This window comes from Cannabis sativa, chromosome 6, assembly GCF_029168945.1.
Source record: "Cannabis sativa cultivar Pink pepper isolate KNU-18-1 chromosome 6, ASM2916894v1, whole genome shotgun sequence".
In the NCBI taxonomy this organism is placed as follows: domain Eukaryota; kingdom Viridiplantae; phylum Streptophyta; class Magnoliopsida; order Rosales; family Cannabaceae; genus Cannabis; species Cannabis sativa.
This window is the reverse complement of record NC_083606.1, coordinates 642209-668830: the sequence shown is the minus strand read 5'-3', so window position 1 is coordinate 668830 and position 26622 is coordinate 642209. Positions and strand designations below refer to the sequence as shown.

Sequence of the window (26622 nt, the reverse complement as noted above, 5' to 3'; positions counted from 1 at the left end):
GATGGTGTGGTTTCAAACCTTATAATTGAAGGTAGACAATGGGATGTGTCACTCCTTAATCAATGGTTTTTCCCACTTGACGTGGACCGCATCTTGACAATTCCTTTGAGGTTCTTCAAACACAATGACGCACTTGTTTGGCAATACCACTCATCTGGTGTATACTCAGTTCAAACGAGATATCATTGTGCAGCATCACCAGAAGATATAGACAACAACTCATGCTCCTCTTCAGCAAGTCAATGGTGGAAGTTATTTTAGTCACTCCAACTGCCACAGAAAATAAGAATTTTTGCTTGGCGTGCTTATAATGATGCATTACCTGTGGCTACTGCATTGGTCGAAAGGAAAATCATCACTGATGCTACTTGCTCCATCTGCCATCAAGCTTGGGAGTCCATTAGTCATGCTTTATTGGGTTGCAAATATGCAAGGGCAGTTTGGCGACATTCGAACCGTGTACTCAACTGGTCTAATGCATCCACAATGCGAAAGGGTGATTGTCTTGTTCACTCGTCTACAATTTTCACACAATTTGAAATGGAGCAACTTTTTTGCACCCTTTGGTTCATATGGTCTGAAAGAAATCAGGTGATACATGGACACCAAGCAAAACCTGCTAGTAATCTTGCATTTTTTGCAGAGAACTATCTGCATAATTTTCGAGTAACACAAGCTAAATTCAGAGATACTGGTACTCCAGCACAGCCCCACACCAGCACAGCTCCACCAGTCCTGTGGACACCTCCAGCACCAGGTAACCTCAAACTAAACGTGGATGCTGCAGTTGGTTCAAAAAAAAAAAAATACCAAGAATAGGAGCTGTTATCCGTGACAATGTAGGCAATGTGAAAGCAACCCTTTCAAAACGAGTAGTTGGCAATTTCGCTGCCCACGAAATGGAGGCCTTGGCAATGTTTCATAGCTTAAATTGGGCACTTCAACTCAATTTGCCAATTACTCATGTGGAAATGGATGCTCTACGTGTCTCCAATGCTTTATGCAAACTTCCATTTGAATTTTCTTCTTTCCAAGATTTAATTTCAGATGTTTGTAGTCTTCTTTCCTTTTTTCCTAATGTAAATGTAACTCATGTCAAATGAACAGCTAATATGGTTGTCCATGGTTTAGCTAAATTTGCTTTAGAAGTGGATGAAGCTTGCTTTTGGTCGGATTGTATTCCTCCGCCTATAAACTTTGTTGTTGTAAATGATTTCTCATCTTAATTTATAACAACAATCTTTATTCTAAAATAAAATAACTAATATTATTTTATTATTTATTTTTTGAGATTAGATAGCCATTAAAAAAATTTCTTATCAATTCTATTATTATTAAAACTAAAAAACAAATTGCTCTTGCAATTTTATTTTATTTAATGATAATTCATGTCTCCTAAATCTTTTTTCTTTTCTTTCCAACTCTACCAGCAATATAGCAAGAAATACAATATCCAAACCTCTATTAGCAAACAAGACATTTTGACAAAAACTAAGGAAAGATGAAAAAGGTATACTCCAAAACAAAGGACAACATCGAAATAGCACTGAACAAAGCCTTTGTTCTACTTGGAGGCTGCTGCTGCTTCTTCTTCTTCTGATGAAGTAGTTGTTGTGGTTGTTGTTGGCCTTGGATAATGTTTAGCAGGCCTAAACATTTCCAAATCAATTTTGGGACCCAATTTTAAGACCTTAACTTCGTAATACTTTCCATCCGTACATTGGAGTGTAAGAGCATAATATAATCCTCCAGTCATCTCATACATCACATTTATAATCTCCCTAAGCTCCAAATTAGCACCCTAATCATCACAAACAAATTAAAATTTATTCATTTCAATATATAAATAATAAGTAAGCAAAGAAAACAAAGCTACCTCGAGTTTGTTATATTCAGCAATTGCTAAATTAGCTGCATCAATAGCATATTTACAAGAAGAAATGCCCAAGATTTTCTGATACCAGTTCCTTTTGTGTTGATTAGGAAGATAATCAACATGAAAACCCTATAAAGAATTAATATTAGATCTAATTAATGTACAATTGGAGAAAGAGAGAAAGTATTAAGTAATAATAAGAATACATACATCAGTTTCAATAAGTTGTTTGTTCACAATGGCCCAGTCTTGTTCATATTCATCATCTTCTTCATCGGATGAATCTGAAACTGGTAGGCTAGCTTTAAGTTCCCTAATAATAAGTAGAACAAGAATATTATTAAAACTAATAATAAATGCATAATAATATATACATAAAAAGAAAGAAAGAAAAGCAATTAAATATAAGAAACAACAGCAATAATAATAATACCTTGATTTGGTTATCTTTTCATCTTCATCTTCATCTTGAGAGTCATAATCATTATCTTCTTTTTCTTCTTCACCAGATGATGATGAATATGATAAATCTGTTTCTTTTTTGTCTGTGTCTGCTGCTAACAAACATTTGCCTTCCCTAATTTCATCAACCACCTCTGCCATCTCTGCCATTAGATTATCAGATTAGACAAACAAACTAAGTGAACCTAGCAAATCAAATGACAAGAATATTAGACACCCAAACTAATGAGGGTAATAATAATAATGGAAAATAGATTAGACAAAAACTAATTAGGAGTTAGAGAAAAGCATATTAATTTCGATTAAACAAAAACAAACCGATGGTGTGTAATTATATAATCAGAGCCCTAAAACACCAAAACTAATACTAAAGTAAATAGGATAGATGCTATATATATTGATTATTCCCACAAATTAAGTATTACAATATATATTTTTCAATTATCGGATCAAAACAACGTAGGTTATTAGGGCTAGGCTATTGATTTGAAATAAATGTATTAACTCAAAACAAAAAACAATCAGAACATGCACCTCAATCAAACTAAAATTGGAGATTCACGAAGAATAAATTGAAGCAAATTAAGCAAACATTCAAAAAAAGAAAAAAAAAAAGAACTGAACCATAAAATGGAGAAATATTTGTTTGGGTTACAAATCCTTTATTCCTAGGGTTTCTTTCGCTATACAGAAAATTGGAGATTCACACCACAATATCAACCTCAATCAAAATTGAAACCAATCAAAATATTTACGAAGAACAAATTGAAGCGAATTGAAAGAAAGAGAACCGAACCTTTCAATCTTCGAAATCCTTGCTCCGCTCTCTCCTCTTCTCTTCGATTTGCTCTGTTTGGGTAAATATTTGTTCATGTAGGAGTTTCTTTCGCTAAATATATAGATGACAGTGAGAGTGGATTTCATTTAGCCTACCCATTTTAATAATTTTTATTTTATATAAAATTTATATTTTTTTTAATTGTTTTTATCTAATTTATATTCTTTAAAAAATATACCTATCAAATAAAAATAAATTATATTTTAAATATTATAACAAAAAAATTAAAATAAAAAATTTTATAAATTTTTTTTAGAAAAAAAAAAAAAGTATATACATAAGTGAAAAAATTATAAAAATCTTTATATATTAAAAGTGCATATTTAACGGCATTTCTTGGTTTAACAGAATATACTTTAATAATAAAATAATATTCTGTTAAATTTAACGATGTTAGCCGATAAATAATTAAACCCAAAAAATTAAACAATCTTTTTTTTAAACGTTTAAACTCAATAATTAAACCCAAAAATTAAACCATCTTTTTTTAAATTAAAAAAAATCATCTTAGCCACATATCTCTCTAACATAACAAACCATATATTCTCTGATATTTTTAAACCTAATAATTAAACCCAAAAAATTAAACAATCTTTTTTTAAATTAAAAAAAAATCATCTTAACCACATATCTCTCTAACATAACAAACCGTATATCCCAATTTTTGATATTTTTTTGTTAGTTAAACGTTAACAAATAAATAAAAAATTAACAAATATTAATATACACAATTATGACATTCTTAACAATTAATTTTATAAAACATATCGTTTATAACATAATTTACAATTAGTCACTAAATTCTTAAACAAAAATCACTAAAACTCAAAATAAAACTAATATTTACGTGGCTCGCCACGTAACTCTCATCTAGTATAATCAAAAGTATTAAAATTAACATTATTTAGTGAGAAAAGATATTTAAGAAAAAATATTAAGAGTAATTTCGGTAAGTCCTCTGTCTTCTTCAGTACTAATGTGCCTAATGCTACTCGAGACCGATTGTGTGGGATCCTTCGAATGAGACTTGCTGATGAACATAGTACTTATCTTGGCCTCTCTTGTGCAATGGGACGAAATAAGAATGCCATTTTAGAGTTTTTGAAAGATAAAATGCAGAAGCGCATTCAAAGCTGGGAGGGTCGTTTCTTGTCTATCGCTGGGCGTGAGGTTCTAATAAAACTGTAGCGCAAGCTTTGCCAAGTTTTGCTATGTCTGTGTTTTTATTGCCTCTGAAAACTTGTTCACATCTGGAAAGCATTATGGTTAAGTATTGGTGGAGTTCGAGTTGTAAGAAGGGTGTGAGCTGGTTTAGTTGGAGGAAACTATGCAAATATAAGAAATCTGGTGGGATGGGTTTTCGGAGTTTGCATGAGTATAATCTCTCGTTGTTGGGTAAGCAAGGTTGGCGGTTACTTCTGTACCAGGATTCCCTTGTGGGTCCGATATATAAGGCTCGATATTTTCCTAAATGTTCATTTTTGGAGGCCGATTTAGGTGGTAATCCGAGCTTTATATGGCGCAGTGTCTTTGCGTCACAAAAGCTGCTCAGAGATGGTGCACGTATGAGAATAGGATCTGGTTCTGCTACTGAAGTGTTAAACACACCTTGGCTTTTATCTGAGGCTAGCCCGTGTGTGGTATCTAATCATCCAGCACTGGTCAATTGTAAAGTGTCTCAATTAATGAAGCCAAATAGTAGACAATGGGATTGGGAGCTTATTCAGGATTTGTTTGAGTCCCGTGATGTGGAGCTCATCAAACAGGTGCCTTTGAGTGTTAATCTTGGGAGTGATAGTTGATTTTGGAACAAGGATCCAACTGGTTTTTTCACAGTCAAAAGCGCATATACTCACTTACAGTCGGTCAATGGTAGTTGGAACTCATCCATGGAGGAGGATGTTTGGAAGATGCTGTGGAAGGTTAAAGCCCCTCCTAAGGTTTTACATTTTGTTTGGAAAGCTCTTTCGGGTTGTTTGCCTACACGTACTCAGCTGCATAGTAAACATGTTCCTGTGGATTTACATTGTGTGTTTTGCAATGTTAGGGAAGAGTCAATTTTCCATGTTTTAGTTCAATGCTCCTTTGTGCATTCTTGTTGGCTCCGATCAACGTTAGGTGTTGGCCATTCTGTAGCTACCAATTTTTTTGACTGGTTTATGGAAGTGTTGGCAGTAGGCAATATGGGGTTGGTTGAAGAAGTTGTCATGATTGGTTGGACAATTTGGAAGGCTCAGAATGATATGCTTTGGAATGGTAAAAGTTGTAGTGCTGCTGATGTTGTTTGGATGGCTCGTACCACTCTTCGACAATGGACGTGTGCTCAGTCTAAGAGGCTGGACTCGGTTTCCCTGGCCTCTAATCGCACAGACACAAGAGACCATTGGTCCAAACTGGCTGCTGGTCAATTAAAAATTAATGTGGATGGGGCAGTTTTTGAAGACACAAATGAGGTCCGGATTGGTTTTGTTGCACGTGGCTGTGATGGCCGATTAATTGAGGCGTTTTCAACTATTTCTTCTGTCAGTTGCCGACCCGAAATTGCAGAGGTTCTAAGTGTCAAGGAGACACTTAGTTGGATAAAAAAGAATAACAAGTCAAATGTCATTTTAGAGACGGATTGCATTTTAGTTGTTCAAGCTATTCTTAGTTCGGTATCTATGCCTTCTATTTTTGGTTTATTTGTTCAAGATTGTCAATTTATTTTATCTTCTTTAAGTAGTGTTTCTATTGGTCATGTTAAACGGTCTGCTAACAAAGCCGCGCACTGTATGACACGTGGTGCTTGTTATTGGTCAGATCGTCATTTTACTGAGAGTGATGTTCCCCTTGCTCTTCAGTCTATTGTTTTAGTGGATGTTTTCGTCTAATAAAGATTATTTTTTATTCAAAAAAAAATTATTTAGATTTATATTTTTTTTAATAATAGGATGTATTTATCATTTTATGCGGTGTAAATAAAATTTTCCTTCATTTAGGGTCAATTTACTATTTTGCCCCTCATGGCTAAATAAAATGATGACTATTACTATTTATCATTTTTACCAACAAACTATGATTTTTAGATGATTGTATTATTTCAATTTTTTAGTCTGTTCAAAATAGGTAAATTATTTTTAATGTTGTAAAATGGTCGTTCTCTTAAGTTTTGTCACAATACAAGTGGCAAATATAATAATGAGGTAGATATTTATATAAATGCCACATTAGCAATATATGTGTAATTTAAAATTAAACAAAATAAAATGAATTTTTCAAAATTATTAAGTAAAAAAGTCAATTAATGACTTTTCTGGAAAAAAAAAAAAGTAAAACTAAATTAAAAAATTAAATTATTTTTTCAAATTAATTATACATGTGGCATTGACATGTTAATAGTTTAAATTGTCATATCATTATTCTCTTTGGTACATGTAACAAAACCTGACAGAAGTACCATCTTACGATACTATGAATAGTTTGGGTAAGAGTTGTGATCTGTGTTAGACACGATAAAATGATTTGAAATTCACATGAAATAAACAAGTTTTGGTCATTTTTGAGTTAACACGACTAATTCGTTTATTAAACGGGTCATTTTTAGGTTGACATGTTTAACTCAAAAATGACACGATAATGACCTAAGTGAGAGTATATACTCTTAAATTTATTATATTTATTACATGTAAATTAGTTTTTTTTTAATAAAATAGGACATAAACATGTTAAATTGCTCAAATATGTCATAAGAGATTGTAAACATGTTAAACTTGTTCTAAAAATATTAATGAGTTGATAAGTTAACAAAAATCAAGCATGATTTTTTATATAAACGGGTCAGGTTAGGTTAACCTATTTATAAATGTGTTGGATTTGAGTTTTAATTTTTGACACAATTTATAAATGGATAAGGATTGGGGTTGACATTTGCTTGTAATACCTAAGCCTCGACAGTCGACACGATACGAATACGATTTACCAACTCAAATTGTCACCCATAAGTTTGGAGACCATTTTTAACGGACTGAAAAATTTAAAGAGCACAATCATACATAATTCATAATTTAGGATGTAAAAATTTTAAATAGCCTAAAATTATTATAACACGTGTATGTATCATTATATTGTATTATTTGTATCATCATATTATTAGTATTATATTAACAAATTATTTCAATAAATAAGTAGAATGCGACTACAAAAGGTATTTTTAATGACTTTTATAATTCAAAAAGAATTTTTGCAACAAACAAAAATTTAAGTATTTATTCTTAATTTATTATCACTTTAGAAATATGCAACTAATATAATTATCACAAAACAAGCTAACAAATAATGTAAAATAAACAACTAGTTAATTACTATTTTATTTAATATGATATAAAAATAACAACTCAATCAACTAATATTTTATTTATTTATCACCACTGCATTCAGAAATATAAAATTAATATAGTTATCACAAAATGAGCTAATGGATAATATAAAATAACAACTAATCAGTTACTATTTTATTTTGTTTCAAAAAAATTACTATTTTATTTAGAATTTTTTTCAAAATAAACTAAAAATTTTAAAAATATACAAAAATACATCAATATGAAAAAAATTCATTTTACATTTTCAAATTTATTATTTACAAAAATATATTTTCATTAAAAATTATAAACTATTTTTTTAATTGTTTTATATTTTATTTATATTTGTATTATAGTTCTTATGAGATTGTATTCTGGTTATTTTTTGTTGTTTTATAATTTATTGATGGTTGTCGTTAGGTTGATTTTCATTATTTTTTTTTTTTATTTTTCTCTTACTTTTTGCTAAGAAAAATAGTGTATTTTGTAACTTCAAAATTTTAAAAACGTATTTTTATAAATAAAAACTTTAAGCCATAAAATTGTTAAGGGTAAATACTATTTTGGATTCTGTGTTTCGCAAAAGTTATCAATTGGACCCTCTATTTTCTAAAATAGTAAAAAAAGGATCCTGAGTTTAATTTTTTAACAACTTTTTTTAATATAACCAACTTGAAAATAATTCCTAACACGAACAAATATAAAAAATGTAAATAGTTTTGTTATAACACCTTTAGATCAGATTATTATTAAATTTTATTTTGACAAAAAATCAGCTCAAGGTCTTATTTGTACCATTTTAAAAAAATACAGGGTCCATTTTTGTCATTTAACAAAATAGAGGGTCCAATTGTTAACTTTTACAAAATATAGGGTCCAAAATAGTATTTACCCAATTATTAATAAAACATAAGATTTTTTATGAAAAATTCTTTTTTTATTTATTGTTGCCCCGGGTTTTTTCTAAAATACGTGGCCACAGTTACGTATGACACGTGGACCAACAGGACACCTCACCCGAGAATTAGCTAAGAGTCGTATGCAAAAGAACAAGTGTAGTTCGGGGAGTGAGCCCTCGGAGCAGTACAAAAGCATGTTATCCTTTTTGGGAGGTAGAAATATGGTAAGGCATCTCCAGGAGAAGAAGGGTTTATTCGAACAGTCACCTCGCATTTAATGCAGTATGGGAAAAGCGTCTGGGAATGCTTATAAGATGACATGTTAGACAACGTAAGCCTTGTTTAAGACGATTACACGATAATCGAAGGGGCTAGTGACGGCTCCGTTATGAAGTATCACATCAATTAAGGAAGGATAAAGATTAATCTCACCTAATCCATATGATACCTACGGCATAAGTTATGCATGCCCTATGTTGTATCTCTTGGGAACTTGTGCTCATACATTACTGGCACTGAAAGACAAGTTACCCCTTTTAAACTATCCCACCAATCTCTATAAATACTCCTGAGAAAAATGGGAAAGGGGATCGAAAAAAGAGAGAAAAAACACACCAAGAACATTCTCTGTACAAGAACTCTCAATAATAACAAAGACTCGTTGACTACGACTCATTGATGCTTGAACCACGTAAAAATCATCTGCATTAATTATCCCAAAGCTCTTATCGTTATTTCATTTAATTGGTTATCAAAAATTTCGGTCAACATTTATTAATCTATATATATATCTATATAATATATAATGAAAACATACAAGATGGTGACATAATTCTTTAAAATCTCTCTAATTAGCATTATTTCTTCTCTTCTTAATTCTCTTTTTTTTTTTTTTTAATTTTTAATTTTTATTAAATTTATAAATATTAAATTAAGTTTATAATTAAACTCTAAACCTAATTATTTTTAGTTGAAGCTTATTAGTCCTATAATATATTTAAATTTGTGGCATAAATACATAAGTTTAACTTACGGTTGCAAATAAATACCTAAGTTTAATTTTTTGCGATAATAATACCTAAGATGGCGTTTGGTTGGAGGTAATAAAATAGAATGGAATAGAAAAGAAAGTAAATAATTTCCATTCCATTCTTTTGTTTGGTTGCATATTAAAGTATTGGAATGTCATTCTAATGGAATGCCCTTTACAATATTTTGGTGAAATAACTATTCTATTTTGATAGAGAAGGAAAGACTATTCTAATACACGATGAGAAAAAAATCAATAATTTTTTATCAATTTTTGTATGCATTTTATATTTTATTCAATTCCATTCTTATTCCTATTCTCATTCTCATTATTATTCTTATGTTTTCATTCCTTCTAACCAAACGTCATCTAAGTTATATTTCTGTAACTCTACCTAATCCTTAAATGGTTAAATGTGAAGTCATTATCCACGAGTTATTTTCTTATTGGTATATGTAAACTAATATTTTTTTAAAAAAAAATAAAAATTTTAATGACTTAGACTAATAAAAAATTAACTAGTGACAATTTGAAGTACATATCGAAATTACACAATTATAACTTTAATATTATTAATGCATTAAGTATTTATTCTTCAAATTACTCAATTTCAAAACACTTCATTAGCTTATATATATAGGAAAATTTTTAGGTGAGATGAGCACCACTTTTGCTCTCACTCATGAGAACATTTATTTTAAATTTTGATTGGTTGGATAATGAAGATGTATAGGGTTATAATGAGTTGTGGAATATGTTATTAATTGTTTTAATATTATTTTATTTTAATTTTTTTATAACTTTAATAAAAAAGTTAATTAATGGGATTTTATTTTTTTTGATCAAAAATATAAAATGATTTTCTCAATCGTTTTTTTTTTCTATTATAGAGAACTCTGAATATGATTAAATCTAAATTTAGTGAATACCATACAATATTTTTTTTTATTGGTGAATCTCCAATTTTAGTTTGATTGAGGTGCATATATTCTAATTGTTTTTTGTTTTGAGTTGATACACATCTAATCAGTAGCCTTAGCCTTAGCCTTAGCCTAGCCTAGCCCTAGGTACGTTGTTTTGATAATATTATGGCTTTGAATTTGATTATATAATTATACAGGATCGATTAGTTGTATTGTAAGAATAATATTTTTCCCTTATTATTATTATTATATATTACCCTTGTTTAATTGAAAATAATATTCTATTTCTAGGTTTAATTAATTTGTTTGTCTAATCTGATAATCTAATGGTAGAGATGGCAGAAGTGGTTGATGAAACTAAAGATGGTAAAGGTTTGTTAGCACAAGACACAGAGAAAAAAGAAATAGACTTATCATCCGATGAAGAAGAAGATAATGATGATGATGATGATGATTATGACTCAAGATGAAAATGATTTTATTATCGTTGAAGATGAAAGGATAACCAAATCAAGGTATTATTATTATTATTCTTGTTGTTGTTTCTTATAATTAATTGCTTTTCTCTCTTTTTATGTGTAATAATATTCTTATTATTATTAGGGAAAATAAAGCTAAATTACCACCAAACACAAACTTTTCATACTTATTCGATGAAGATGATGAATTTGAACAAGATTGGGCCATTGTTCACAAACAACTCCTTCAAACTGATGTATGTACTATTCTTATTTCTAGATCTCTCTTTCTCCAATTCTACATTCATTATTAGATCTAATGTTAATTCTTCTAATCTATATTTAGGGTTTTCATGTTGATTATCTTCCTAATAAACACAAAAGGAACTGGTATCAGATAATTATGGGCAATTCTTGTTGTAAATATACTATTGAAGCAGCTAATTTAGCAATTGCAGAATATAACAAACTTGAGGTACTCTTGTTTGCTTCATTAATATATAATAATGAATTTATTATTTGTTTGTAATAATATTTATATATGTGCAGGGTGCTAATTTAGAGCTTAGGGAGATTATAAATGTGCTAAGTAAGATGGTTGGAGGATTATATTTTGCTCTTACGTTGCAATGTACGGATGGAAAGTACTACGAAGTTAAGGTGTTAAAATTGGGTCCCAAAATTGATTTAGAAATGTTTAGGCCTGCTAAACATTATCCAAGGCCAACAACTACAAAACCAACTACATCAGAAGAAAAAGAAGAGGAAGAAGAAGCAGCCTCCGACCAGAACAAAGGCTGTGTTGGAAGCGTTTGTTAGTTATTTCGATTAATATTTTCTTCTTCATTTGTTAGTTATCACTTTGATTTTTTTTTTTCACCTTTCAATTAGTTTTTGTTAAACTGGGTGGTAATAGTTTAGGAGACACGAATTAAGTTGAAGAATCATACTACTTAAACTTTGAATTCATAATCCAAATCGTTATCAACATCGGCTTGAAATGTATTAAACTTAATAACAAGGGAGAAATGAGAAAAAAGGAAAAGACACGAGTTCAAACCTAAGACCTTTAAGATATTAATTGATTGTAATATTATTACTTTACACTAAAAAAAAAAATTACCACCATATATAAGGAACGATAGTGGCAAAACTTTTGATGTAGTTTGTTTTGTTGCACAAAAATTTCGGCAAAAAATGATTTTGTGATATTTTTACATTATTTTTTGCTATTTTTGTCATTTAATGTTCACTTAATAATTTATTAAGAAAATATAAAATAATAATAATGCAAAGATAAATATAACATTTAATAATAAAATAATATAAAAATAAGTAAATTAGCATGTTAATCAAAATTTAATAATAAAATATTAAAAATAGCACAATTATAAATATAAAAGTATAGTATTTATTGTGATGCAAATTTAGAAGTGACCAATTTTTCATGATTTTGAATTTTGATCTTTTTTTTTTTTGAAAACAATGACGAATATCATTGATAACTAAATATTGTCATACAGGCTAAAGGACTATATACAACCCAAAGAATAAAATAATAAAAAGTCATCTAGCCAGACAAGTTGTTAATCCATCTGAAGAGCATGCCCAACTAATCCATGTGCAGTCACAATGGCCGACCAATGTACATAGATCAGGGACACTCCAGGATAACTGAATAACAAACTTGTTACATTCTCTAACAATGATCCTAGATCACTGAAAAAAAAAAAGAATGTCTCCTAGCAAAAGTAGACACAATTGCTAAGGGGTAAAAATCAACAAGAACAATAAATTTTGAAGAAAAATTCCTATCCAACGTCATTAAAATTGCCAGAAAATATGCTTGAAATGCAGAAATCTCCATCTTTCACACCTAAATTTTCAGTCGATGCTTATTCTACTCCCTCCAAATGTTCCAAATGAAAATAAGATGATCTAAGTGCATAAAATACAAAGAAAATTAGCAACTAATATAAATCACAAAAAACTATTTCTAATGAGACTAAATGTACCAAAAAAACTTATCTGCTAAAAATGTCGTTTTCTAGCGAAGCAAGCATATCATTTGAAGTTGCAAAACTCGAAAATTTCTATTCCAATAACTCTTTAATTTTAATAACTCAATATCTTTATAACTCTAATAACCAATAATTAAAACACTCCGCGTAAAAAAAAAAAATAATTAAAACACTCGAAAAACCCATAAATAGTATAAAATTAGAATACTATTATTGGACTTATTAGAAAGATAACTTGGAGAAAATAAAACATACCGATTCACAATGTATAGGCCTAAATCAATTTAAAATTTTATATGTAATTGCATAAAAGAGTAGAAAAATTAATGTGTATTAATTGAGTATACAATATATACAAGTATTGTTCATGGTTATTAATGGTGTTCATCAGCTTCTATATGTGGCGCCCCACGATTAGTTAGCGATAGTCTTTAAAAATTATTTTTTTTAAATTATATGGGATCTGATACTTAATTACACCAATAGCGGTATGACACCGAAGATGGTGCTAAGAGACCAGTAGTGATGCCTTTTAGCAAACTCACCCACTCAGGAAATCTGCCCGACCTGAAACTTGACCCCCCCCCCCCCCAAAAAAAAAAATAAAACAGGTTTAAAAAAATTATAGGGTGTATTCGGGTTACACCCAGTTACCCACGGGGCGGGGTAGGTTAAAAAATTTCGACGCTTGAAAACCCAGATCAAACCAAACCCACCTGAAAAACCTATTTTTTTTAATATATACCAGACCCCCTCTGCCTTTAAAAACAAAACAAAAAAGTGATATTGTAAAAAAAACCACCCTGACCCATCCCAACTCGCACTCGATCCACCTGAACCCGACACCTGAAAAGCCGGTCGCTCACACAAGCATTTTGGCACCTATAAAACACAAATCTAAAATTCGAAAAAACCCGATGTGTACTGTAGTCCCCGCTTTAAGCCTCCATTAGGTCCTTACACCCATGGAATAATGGTTCTTATACACGAGTACGTCACTCTGGTTGCTTCGTGGACTGATGACTGACCTTACAAATCAACACGAGTGTTTTCAGTGTGCTTTGTCCTCACTCACACACTTTTTGATAAAACTTTCCAAGAGGTCACCCATCCTAAAATTGCCCCAGGCCAAGCACGTTTAACTGTGGAGTTCTTTCGTGATGGGCTACCGAAAAACAAGATGCACCTTGTTGCTATAGGTAGTACCGATCAATCCATTTAAGCCATCTTCAACTGTGTAGTCCCATACCAACACAGTCTCAGAATCATCCACTTGACCTTCCCCAGGCGATGTGGGATTGCACAGCTTACCCGGTATTTCTCCTTACGGATCACGGGACTACTGACTGTCACAATCACCCCCCCTTACGGGTTCCGACGTCCTCGTCAACCACACTTCCGGCTAGGTCAAGGCTCTGATACAATTTGTAACGTCCCCGCTTCAAGCCTCCATTGTGTCCTTACACTCACGGAATAATGACTCTTATACACGAGTACGTCACTCTGGCTGCTTCATGGATTGATGACTGACCCTACAAACCAACACGAGTGTTTCCAGCATGCTTTGTCCTCACTCGCACGCTTCCTGGGAAAACTTCCCAGGAGGTCACCCATCCTAAAATTGCCCCAGGCCAAGCACGCTTAACCGTGGAGTTCTTTCGTGATGGGCTACCGAAAAACAAGATGCACCTTGTTGATATAGGTAGTACCGATCAATCCATTTAAGCCATCTTCAACTGTGTAGTCCCATACCTACACAGTCTCAGAATCATCCACTTAACCTTCCTCAGGCGATGTGGGATTGCACAGCTTACCCGGTATTTTCCCTTACGGATCACGGGACTACTGACTGTCACATGTACTGTATAAAATCGTTGGGATTGACGACCACCATGCATCAAACATCTATTGAATGAAATGATAAAAATGTCCTTAAAGGCTATATTACCAAAAGGTTATTGTACACTACCTTAAGCAATTAAATTCTTATTTTTTTTTTCATTTAATTAAGGTTAATTTAGATTTTTATCCTTTAGACTAATTAGAATAATACTAAATTATGTTCTTTGAATTTTTCAGGTTGTTAAAAATTTTCTTCAAACTATTGAAAATTTTGAATTTAAAAACTTTTGACCAATTTAGTACATGTCAAAGGTTAAAAGGCATGATTTAGAAGATATCAAAGTTTGAGGGTACAATTTAATATATGGACAATCGTCATATTAGTAAAATTGAATAAAATTATATACAAGTCTTTAGTTTAGGGGAAAGTTGTGGAGATACGTACATGTTAAAGTTCAAGAGATAAAAATCTTAATTAAAATTTTATTAATCAATTATTTTTTTTTTAAGAATTAATTCATTATTTAATATTTTTCTTAAATTAATTCTTTATTTTAATTATTTTTGTTTGGGAGATTAATATTGCTATTGTTGTTGTTGATATATATGTATATTGTTGACCTCATATCTAAATTAATTGACAACCATGCAACTAGCTAACATTCTTTTCTCTTGGAAATGACACAATTATCCTTGATTACGTTAGGGGAGTTCTATTCGTATTTTATAAAATGATAAATACACTTTATTATTAAAAAAAAAATATAAATTTAAATAATTTTTTAAAATTACTCTTAATATTTTTTTTAAAAAAAAATTATCAATTATATTTTATATTAATTACAATACTTATTTTGATTTCATTTTCATAATTTTTTCTAATGTATATATTTTTTTTATTTTTTTCTAAGAAAATTTATATAATATTATTTTTACTTTTTTGTCATAATATTTAAAATATAATTTATTTTTGTTTGGTAGGTATATTTTCTAAGAATATAAATTGGAAGAAAAAAGTCAAAAAACATAGTACAATTAAAGCTATAAATTTTATATAAAATAAAAATTATTAAAATGAGGTGTATTTAAAAATTTTTAGAGTGTAAATAAAATTTCCCTTACGTTATAAAAAGGAAATGACACAAATACCCCTAACTACAATATATATATGGAAAATTCTACAATGCACTTCTTTAAAATGGATATATTAATGCACCCCTATTTGTTTTAGCATTCGAAATAATTTTTTACTCAAATTTTTTCTCATGATCATGTACGTTATAGTTATTTAAGACATCCTGCAAAATTTTAAGAAATCTAAAAAAGTTTAACATGCCGAAAACTATACGCGTGTAAAATCGACTGTTTGAACATTGTTTTCTATATTGTAAATTATTCCGAATTTCTCAAAATTTTGTAAGATATCTTAAATAGCTATAACGTATAAGAATATGAAAAAAAAAATAGACTAAAAAAATTTTTTGAATGCCGAAATAAGTTAAGGGTGCATCAATACATCCCTTTTAAAGGGGTGCATTGTAGAATCACCATATATATATTATACACAAATACCCCTATTTATATAAGATTATTTAAATAAAATAAATTTTTATAATAATAGAAAAACATTGAGAAGAATTTTTTAATGGCTATCTAATGATTAATCTTAAAAAATAAAAAATAAAATAATATTAGTTGTTATTCAAATAGTAATTAATTAGTTGTTATTTTTATATTTTTGAATAAAGTGTGTAATTAAATTTAAATAATAGAATATAAACGTGTTATATATGAAATAAAACCTCTCTCTCTTTCTCTCTCTCTCTCTCTATATATAACCCCATAAAAAGCAAACGGAAGAGAAGAGATCAGAGAGCATCCAATTTCTCCATTTTTTTTTGCTTCAAGATAAAAACTAATTAAAAAGGTTTAGTTCTTCTTCTTTTTTCTTTCAATTTCTCCAATTTTAGTTTGACTGTTTTTTGTTTTGAGTTGATACACTTATTTCAAATCAATAGCCTAGCCCTAATAACCTACGTTGTTTTGATCCGATAATTGAAAAATATATATTGTAATACTTAATTTGTGGGAATAATCAATAGCATCTATCCTATTTAGTATTAGTTTTGGTGTTTTAGGGCTCTGATTATATAATTACACACCATCCGTTTGTTTTTGTTTAATCGAAATTAATATGCTTTCTCTAATATATATCTGATCGATAAAATTGGTATTGTCACCGATAAAATTACCGATAAAATCACCAAGAAACCAGTTTCCAAAAAATCGGTTTCCAAGAAACCAGTTTCTTGGTGATTTTTCTAGCAACACTGCTCATTCTGACGACTTTTTCGCCGCCGGCAGCAACTCTGGTGACATTTCCGGCACCAGTAGCTACTCCGACGACTTTTCCAATGGGCAGCAAACTCCGATGACTTTTCCGACACGAGTGACAACTCCGACGATCACCATAGTTTTATATGTTTTATTTTTTTTTTAAAAAAAATATGAAGAGAATTTTAATATTTTTTATAGTAATTTAATTAAGTTTTTATTTTTTATAAATCTTAAATTTAGATTTCTTTTTAATATTTTATATAGTTTTTTTAGAAAAAAAAATCATATTTTTTAATTTAATTGATTAGATAATACCATATTTAGTGGGATTTACTTTTTATGCCATATTTATCATAATCATAATAATTTTTCCAATATTTTTGAAAATAACTCATAAATTGAAATACAATAACAAAAAATAATATAAAAATGTCACAAAACCACTTTTTGTCCCAAATGAGAAGTTATGTCCCTATTGTTTTCATTTGAGGAGGCTGATGTTGATAACGATTTGGATTATGAATTCAAAGTTTGAGTAGTACGATTCATCAACTCAATTCATGTCTCCTAAACTATTACCACAAGGTTTAACCAAAACTAATTGAAAAATGAAAAAAAGTCAAAGTGATAAGTTCTTACACTCCAAAACACTAAAGCAAAAGCAACAAAAGAAAAGAAAACATCGATCGAATTAACTAACAACGGTTGGAAGCCTTTGTTCTAGTCGGAGGCTGCTGCTTCTTCTTTTTCTTCTGATGTAGTAGTAGTTGTTGTTGGTCTTGGATAATGTTTAGCAGGCCTAAACATTTCCAAATCAATTTCGGGACTCATTTGTTTAGCAGGCCTAAACAAATAAGTGGCTTTATGGGTGTAATGTGGCTAGGTGACAGTTATCTTTATTGTCGAGTCAATGAAAGAGAGGCGGCCAAGATTATGGAGCTCCTGACAAAGTTTGAACAAGCTTCAGGACAGCAGGCGAATATTGCTAAATCTTTTATCTTTTTTAACACTAATACCTCAGAGATAAACTGTGCTCGAGTTTAGGAAATTTTAGTGATGTGGGTTACAGGTGATAAAAGTTTGTATTTGGGTCTTCCTAATACTATGGACAGGAATACAATTATTACTTTGGGTTTCCTTAACAAAAAAAATGCATAAGCAAGTGGAAAGTTGGGACGAAAAGTGGCTCTCTAAGTCGGGAAAGGAAGTCCTTTTGAAATTTGTCGCTCAATCTCTCTCTAGTTATGCTATGAGTATTTTTCTGCTTCCGTTTAAGCTTTGTTCTGAAATGGAGCAAATCATGTGTAAGTATTGGTGGCGGGCAAGTAGTAATGGCCCAGGTATTAATTGGTTGTTGTGGGAGAAGCTAGCGGTTCATAAAGATAAGCCGATATGTACACTTGTTGGAGAAGATTCTTTTCTCATAATTGTCCAAATGTTTCTACCTATTACCTGCACCACATAATACTCGTGAGTCACAAGGACTCAGCAAGAAAAGTAATAAAAACAATCATATAATTCACCACACAATATTAGCAAGTAAACTCACATCAGAATCAAATAATCATACATTACTCATATATTTAAATTTGGGTCAGTACATATATTCAAACATAATGAATGTCAATATAAAGATATACGGTTATACACAATTACCAGTCAATAATAATAACTATATCTGTTACTTCATATAATTATTCTCACCACTTTCTTAACAAAGTAATTTTAATACCTCACCTGGTATACTAATGTACTTGTCGTTGTTTAATAAAATCACCTTGATATTCAAAATTGATAATCAAATGTTACTGACGTTGTTAAATTAGGCAACCTAAAAATTATTCCCTAGTATTCATAAATCTCATTACTTAATAAGGTGAGTCGATACCTTAACTTGGCATCCATATATCACATTGCCTAATAAGACAAGTCGATTCCCTAATCCGACATCCATATATGTCACTGTCATTATCTATGAAGATAACTGACAAGTAGGGAACCTAACAACAGTTCCGGATCACTGTCGTTATCTATGGAGATAACTGACAAGTAGAGACTTGACAACGATCTTGGGTCACTGTCGTTATCTATGGAGATGACTAGCAAGTAGGGAACCTAACAACGGTTCCAAGTTAATGCCATTATCTATGGAGATAATCGGCAAGTAGGAAACTTAACAACAGTTCTGGGTCACTGTCATTATATATGGAGATAAACGGCAAGTAGGGAACCTAACAACGATTCTAGGTCACTGTCGTTATCTATGGATATAACCAACAAGTAGAGAACCTAACAATGGTTCTGGGTCACTGTCGTTATCTATGGAGATAACCGACAAGTAGGGAACCTAACAACAATTCCAGGCCATTGTCGTTATCTATGGAGATAATTGGCAAGTAGGGAACCTAACAATGATTTTGGGTCACTGTCGTTACTTATGGAGATAACCGATAAGTAGAGAACCTAACAACGGTTATTTATATTGAAGCATAATAACAAAACATGATATAACAATGTCACAAATTTGTGCCAAATTTTTGTGCAACAAAACAAACCATATGAGAAGTTCTGTCGCTAATGTTGATGGCGATTTGGATTATGAATTCAAAGTTTGAGTAGTAGGATTCATCAACTAAATTCATGTCTTCGAAACTATTACCACAAATTGAAAGATAAAAAAAGCCAAAGTGATAACTAACAAAAGAAGAAGAAAACATCGATCGAAATAACTAACACAGCCTTTGTTCTAGTCGGAGGCTGCTGCTTCTTCTTTTTCTTCTGATGTAGTAGTAGTTGTTGTTGGTCTTGGATAATGTTTAGCAGGCCTAAACATTTCCAAATCAATTTCGGGACTCATTTGTAAGAATACCTTAACTTCGTAGTATTTTCCATCCGTACACTGCAGTGTAAGATAATAATAATCGAATCCTATTTGTATCACATTTATAATCTCTCTAATCTCCAAATTAGCACCCTGCACATATATAGAAAATCAATACAAATAATAAACTCATTATCATATATTAATGAAGCAAAACAAGAGTACCTCAAGTTTGTTATATTCAGCAACGGCTAAATTAGCTGCTTCAATAGTATATTTACAACAAGAATTGCCCAAGATTTTCTGATACCAGTTCCTTTTGTGTTTATTAGGAAGGTAATCAACATGAAAACCCTAAATATAGATTAGAAGAATTAATATTAGATCTAATAATGAATGTAGAATTGGAGAAAGAGAGATCTAGAAATAAGAATAGTACATACATCAGTTTGAAGGAGTTGTTTGTGAACAATGGCCCAATCTTGTTCATATTCATCATCTTCATCGGATAAGTATGAAAATTTTGTGTTTGGTGGTAACTTAGCTTTATTTTCCCTAATAATAATAATAAGTATAACACTAATCATAAAAAGAGAAAAAGAGAAAAGCAATTAATGATAATAATTATAATAATAATAATAATAATAATAATAATACCTTGATTTGGTTATCCTTTCATCTTCAACAAGAATAAAATGGTTGTCATCTTCATCTTCATCTTCATCTTGAGAGTCATAACCATCATCATCTTCTTCTTCATCGTATGATATATCTGTTTCTTTTTTTTCTGTGTCTGCTGCTAACAAAGATTTACCATCACTAATTTCTTCAACCACATCTGCCATCTCTGCCATTAGATTATCAGATTAGACAAACAAATTAAGTAAACCTAAACTAATACTTATTAAAGCTATATATATTGATTATTCCCACAAATTAAAGTATTACAATATATTTTTCAATTATCGGATCAAAACAACGTAGGTTATTAGGGCTAGGCTATTGATTTGAAATAAATGTATTAACTCAAAACAAAAAACAATCAGAACATGCACCTCAATCAAACTAAAATTGGAGATTAACGAAGAATAAATTGAAGCAAATTAAGCAAACATTCAAGAAAAAAAGAAAAAAAAAAGAAGTGAACCATAAAATGGAGAAATATTTGTTTGGGTTACAAATCCTTTGTTCCTAGGGTTTCTTTTGCTATACAGAAAATTGGAGATTCACACCATAATATCAACCTCAATCAAAATTGAGACCATTTACGAAGAATAAATTCAAAGAAAAAAAGAACCGAACCTTTCTATCTTCGAAATCGTTGCTCTGCTCTCTCTTCTCTAATCTTCTCTTCGATTTGCTTTGTTTGGGTAAGTATTTATTCTTCTTTCGCTATATATACATATATATATATAGACGACAGTGAGAGGGGATTTCATTCTGGATAAATTTTATTTACACCTAAAAATAGATACTTATTTTATTAATTTTTTTTAATAGACATTTTATTAATTTTTAATTTATATTTTTAATTGTATTAAATTTTTTTAACTTTTTCGACAACTTCTTTTTTTAATATAACTAGCGTGAAGATAATTTCTAACACAAACAGATGCTGAAAATGTAAACAGTTTTGTCATAACACATTTAGATCGGATTATATTTAAATTTTATTTTGACAAAAAATTGATTCATGGTTCTATTTGTACTATTTTAAAAAATACAAAATCTATTTTATTATTTAACAAAATAAAATGTCCAATTAATAACTTTTGCAAAATACTTTTCCTGAAAAAGATGAGATTGCATTGTCACTTATGGGCCTTTTGAAATTGGGTTTTTGTATTTTCTTTTTACCACTTTTCTTGAAAAATAACATAAAATTAAAGTAAATTAAATATTTCCAATAAAAATAAATTTATCATTAAAATTATAAAATATTTAATTTATATTAATTTTATATGCATAATTAAAGCTTAAACTGTACAAATTGGAGACTTAATCAGCACTCAACCATCTTTTTGACAAAATGAAGCAATAACACTATAAATCTCTCTAAAAGAAATGAACATTGACTATCTAGAATGAATGAAGAATGTGAAAAACTAATAACTATTATGTTTTTTTTTCTTTCTATTTTTCCTATTAAAAGACTATTATATTTTTTTTACTTGAAACTTTATAGTATTTTCTTTTATTCAAAATATTTTTATATTTTCTTTTCATACATTATATTAAAGAAATAATAATTATTTAATTAAAAATCATATTATAATTAAAAAATATTAAGCATACGTGCATTTGCACGTAAATTCAATCTAGTATATATATATATAGGGTAAAATTATGGTAAGACTTAGCAAAAGTTCTCTACCGATAGGGAACACTTTTTTTTACTATTAATTTTAGATCTTGCGGTTATTATGATGTAAGGTGTATACTCTTATTATAAGACTGCTTGTATACAATTAAAACTTTATACATATTATAATAATATTTAATGATATATTTATTTAAAAAAAAATGACATTAATAATTAAAAAAATTATTAATTTATTCATTTTAATTATTTTTTTTTAAAGTTAAGTTACTTTGAATTGTTTTTTTATAGGTATTTATTTACGAAAAATAATTTTACTTACAAATTTTGTTATCAATTTTTTTTATGTAAAATTAAAATTAATAAAATAATAAATACATTTAAAATTAAATAAGTATAAAAAAACAGTATCCTATACAGATGGATTTGTAAGCTTATCATCGCCTTTTTTTTGTTGATAAAAATCATGAATCGTTCATTAAATAGGAACAAAAGATAAGAATCATGATAACCAGGAAGGCAAAGAGCCATCCTAGACTCATTGTCTAATCCCAATCCTACCCTAGCACAATTATGCACAATTTTATTATGCTCTCTAGAGACAAACATTATCAAGAGATTAGGATTGAACGACAACGAGATTTGAATGCTAGAAATAATATCACTTAAAACTGAATTATTACAATACTCACTATAAGTCTTATCCACTAAGTTTTTACAGTCCGTCTCAATGATACCAACAGGAAGCTTAATCGCTTGAATCCATTGCAGGGCCAAAAGAAGGGTCTTAGCCTCAGCAACCTCTGGAGACACATTACCTGATATAGGAGTAATTACGCCAGCAATCAATTTACCATATCCATCTTGTGCCACAATTCCCAAGCTATGTTTCTTCAAGATATTATCTAAGGCAACATCAATATTAATTTTGAACATGCCAAGCACAGGTTGAGTAGGTTGCCTATCTTCAGTTTGTGGTTGTCGTCTACTTTTAGTTGCACTTGTTGAGCTTTGTCAAATTCCTGTAAGTAAGTGGCTTCATCATCATAAAGAAGCATTGGAGGTAAACACTTTTTATGATGAAAAATATTATTTCTTTGATTCCAAAGCGTCCAAAGGAAACATAAAAAAGTAGCCAACACACACTTATCAAAGGTTTCAAAAGCCTTAGTGATAAAAGAAAAAATATGAAGTAATTTATTTTCAGCAAAATAATTATAGAAAGGTGAGTGCTTCCAAGCAGTTTTTGATATGAAACATTCAAGGAAAACATACGTTACTGTTTCCAATTTCGTGTGGCAGAGAAAACAGATGGGGGAAGGAATTATATGCCTAGTAAAAAGTTCAACTGCAATAGGTATAGAATTGGAAAGCACACGCCAGACAAAAATGCTTCACCTTATGGGGTACACAAGAAAACCAAAGTTTAGACCAAAATCGCTTATTATCATTAAAAGAATAGGAGGAAGGAATATATCTAGAGCTTACAGCAAGGTGATAAGCAGTTTTTATACTAAAAACCCTAGAGTTGTCTTTCCCCCACACTAGGTCATCATTATAGTTATGTCTAGCCATAGGAATATCAAGAATACTATCAATGAGGTTGTCATCAAAATAATATTTCAAATTATCCAGATCTCAAGAACCAGAAGGAGAGATGAAAAAAGATAGGTTGGGATAAGGAAAAGGATGTAATAAGGTGTTAGAGTTGAGACCAAAGCCAGGTAACCAACGATCCTCAATTGTATTAATTTTATGTCCATTTCCTATCTTCCAAATAAGTTATTTATTGAGCAAGTCCCTACCCCAAAGTATACTTCTCCAAGAGAAGGAAGGACTATGACCACAAATAGCATCAAGAATGGAAGAATGGGGAAAACACCTAGCTTTCAGAGTTAGACTCAGCAGGGAATTTGAACATTTAAGGAGTCTCCAAGCTTGTTTAGCAAGCATGGCTTGAATAAAATGTGTCAGAGACCTAAAACCTAACCCTCCCATGAACTTGGATTGACAAATAACCCGCCAATTTTTCCAATGCACAAATTTGTAATCAATAGAGGACCCCCACCAAAATCTAAACACAATAGATTCAATCTCTTTACAAATTTTAGTAGGGAGACAAAAACCGGTCATTACATAAGAGGGAATAACTTGAAGGACAACCTTGATTAAAATTTCTTTGCCAGCCTTGGAGAACAATTTATGATGTCAGGGGTGGACAACAGATAACACTTTATCCTTAAGAAAAGTAAAAGACTGATATTTAGACATTGAGGGAGACCAAAATATTTGGTAATGATAGGCTTATTGTCCAAGTGAAAAGTTTGAGAAAACAGAACACGCATACTATCATGCGTGTTAAGGGAAAAAGAATAGAGGATTAATCAAAATTAACAACTTGACCAGAAACTTTTGAATAAATATTAAGAGCATTGTTTAAAGCATTCCAAGAGTTTAGGTAAGCCAAACAAAAGAGAATACTATCATCTGCAAAAAGAAGATGGAAAATATGAGGTGCATTCCTAGAGATGGCAATGCCTTTAAGAAGTTCCCTGTTCTGAAAAGATCGAAAAATGGCAACAAAGAATAAATAAGGGGAAAAGGAATCCATTTGCCGATTTCGATTATGAATTCAAGGTACTACGTTGGTTCATCTTTTATGATTCATCAACTCCATTCATGTCTCCTAAACCTTTTTTCTTTTTGTGTGTTCTTTCCAACTCTACCAGCAAGATAGCAAGAAATTACAATATCCAAACCTCTATTCGCAGAGTTAAGAGACATTTTAACAAAAACTAATGAAATGTGAAAAAGGTAATTACTTCCTACACTCCAAAACTAAAGGACAACATCCAAACAGCACTGAATAACTAACAAACACTTTCTTTTTCTTCTTCTTCTTCTGATGAAGTAGTTGTTGTGGTTGTTGTTGGCCTTGGATAATGTTTAGCAGGCCTAAACATTTCCAAATCAATTTTGGGACCCAATGTTAACACCTTAACTTCGTAGTACTTTCCATCCGTACATTGCAACGTAAGAGCAAAATATAATCCTCCAACCATCTTACTTAGCACATTTATAATCTCCCTAAGCTCTAAATTAGCACCCTGCACATATATATATATATATATACATTATTACAAACAAATAATAAACTCATTATTATATATTTATGAAGCAAAACAAGAGTACCTCAAGTTTGTTATATTCTGCAATTGCTAAATTAGCTGCTTCAATAGTATATTTACAACAAGGATTGCCCATAATTATCTGATACCAGTTCCTTTTGTGTTTATTAGGAAGATAATCAACATGAAAACCCTAAATATACATTAGAAGAATTAATATTAGATCTAATGAATTAATGTAGAATTGGAGAAAGAGAGAGAGAGAGAGAGAGAGAAATAAGTATACATACATCAGTTTCAAGGAGTTGTTTGTGAACAATGGCCCAATCTTGTTCAAATTCATCATCTTCATCCGAATAGTATGAAAATTTTGTGTTTGGTGGTAATTTAGCTTTATTTTCCCTAATAACAAGAAGCATATTATTATACATACAAAGAGAAAGAGAGAAAAGCAATCAAACATAATAATAATAATAATAGTAATAATAATAATAATAATAATAATAATAATACCTTGATTTGGTTATCCTTTCATCTTCAACAAGAATATAATCGTTGTCATCTTGAGAGTCATAACCATCATCATCTTCTTCTTCATCGTATGATATATCTGTTTCTTTTTTGTCTGTGTCTGCCGCTAACAAACATTTACCATCTCTAATTTCATCAACCACCTCTGCCATCTCTGCCATTAGATTATCAGATTAGACTAACAAATTAATTAAGCCTAAAAATAGAATATTATTTTCAATTAAACAAACAAAATTCCTAAAACATTCAAACTAATTACTAATTAGGATCGACCAGATATAGATTAGAGAAATCATATTAATTTCAATCAAACAAAAACAAACCGATGGTGTGTAATTATATAATCAGAGCCCTAAAACACCAAAATTAATACTAAATAGGATATATAGATGCTATATATATTGATTATTCCCACAAATTAAAGTATTACAATATATATTTTTCAATTATCGGATCAAAACAACGTAGGTTATTAGGGCTAGGCTATTGATTTGAAATAAATGTATTAACTCAAAACAAAAAACAATCAAACTAAAATTGGAGAAATTGAAAGAAAAAAGAAGAAGAACTAAACCTTTTTAATTAGTTTTTATCTTGAAGCAAAAAAAAAATGGAGAAATTGGATGCTCTCTGATCTCTTCTCTTCCGTTTGCTTTTTATGGGGTTATATATATAGAGAGAGAGAAAGAGAGAGAGGTTTTATTTCATATATAACACGTTTATATTCTATTATTTAAATTTAATTACACACTTTATTCGAAAATATAAAAATAACAACTAATTAATTACTATTTGAATA

The 26622-nt window shown here is 30.1% G+C and overlaps 5 protein-coding genes across 7 annotated transcripts; 2 read left to right on the top strand and 3 right to left on the bottom strand.

The window, feature by feature from the left end:
* Nucleotides 1–1341: 1341 nt before the first annotated feature.
* LOC133038666 (uncharacterized) lies at nucleotides 1342–3267 on the bottom strand. Of its 2 annotated transcripts, none has more exons than XM_061116753.1 (5): nucleotides 3135–3267; nucleotides 2310–2481; nucleotides 2087–2189; nucleotides 1877–2005; nucleotides 1342–1801 (listed from the first exon to the last, which is right to left on the bottom strand). In XM_061116753.1, the coding sequence occupies exons 2-5, from the start codon at nucleotides 2477–2479 to the stop codon at nucleotides 1565–1567; spliced, it is 639 nt and encodes a 212-aa protein (XP_060972736.1). In that variant the 5' UTR covers nucleotides 2480–2481; nucleotides 3135–3267; the 3' UTR covers nucleotides 1342–1564. The 2 variants fall into 2 exon arrangements, with proteins under 2 accessions (XP_060972736.1, XP_060972735.1); XM_061116752.1 differs by having other exon boundaries at nucleotides 2310–2523; nucleotides 3135–3248.
* A 929-nt stretch (nucleotides 3268–4196) lies between these two features.
* LOC115717504 (uncharacterized mitochondrial protein AtMg00310-like) lies at nucleotides 4197–4978 on the top strand. The gene is made up of 2 exons (XM_061117690.1): nucleotides 4197–4346; nucleotides 4448–4978. Exons 1-2 carry the CDS (start codon nucleotides 4197–4199, stop codon nucleotides 4976–4978), a joined length of 681 nt encoding a protein of 226 aa, XP_060973673.1.
* Nucleotides 4979–10785: 5807 nt separating this feature from the next.
* On the top strand, nucleotides 10786–11642 carry LOC133038965 (uncharacterized). The gene is made up of 4 exons (XM_061117689.1): nucleotides 10786–10880; nucleotides 10969–11080; nucleotides 11170–11298; nucleotides 11373–11642. The coding sequence occupies exons 1-4, from the start codon at nucleotides 10786–10788 to the stop codon at nucleotides 11640–11642; spliced, it is 606 nt and encodes a 201-aa protein (XP_060973672.1).
* A 5879-nt stretch (nucleotides 11643–17521) lies between these two features.
* On the bottom strand, nucleotides 17522–21296 carry LOC115725656 (uncharacterized). The gene is made up of 5 exons (XM_061116751.1): nucleotides 21147–21296; nucleotides 20502–20691; nucleotides 20288–20399; nucleotides 20070–20198; nucleotides 17522–19997 (listed from the first exon to the last, which is right to left on the bottom strand). Exons 2-5 carry the CDS (start codon nucleotides 20687–20689, stop codon nucleotides 19770–19772), a joined length of 657 nt encoding a protein of 218 aa, XP_060972734.1. The 5' UTR covers nucleotides 20690–20691; nucleotides 21147–21296; the 3' UTR covers nucleotides 17522–19769.
* Nucleotides 21297–24751: 3455 nt separating this feature from the next.
* Nucleotides 24752–26513, bottom strand: LOC115725655 (uncharacterized). 2 transcript variants are annotated; one of them, XM_061116754.1, is made up of 5 exons: nucleotides 26398–26497; nucleotides 25806–25977; nucleotides 25583–25694; nucleotides 25357–25485; nucleotides 24752–25271 (listed from the first exon to the last, which is right to left on the bottom strand). In XM_061116754.1, exons 2-5 carry the CDS (start codon nucleotides 25973–25975, stop codon nucleotides 25035–25037), a joined length of 648 nt encoding a protein of 215 aa, XP_060972737.1. In that variant the 5' UTR covers nucleotides 25976–25977; nucleotides 26398–26497; the 3' UTR covers nucleotides 24752–25034. The 2 variants fall into 2 exon arrangements, with proteins under 2 accessions (XP_060972737.1, XP_060972738.1); XM_061116755.1 differs by lacking the exon at nucleotides 25357–25485 and having other exon boundaries at nucleotides 26398–26513.
* Between the last annotated feature and the right edge of the window lie 109 nt (nucleotides 26514–26622).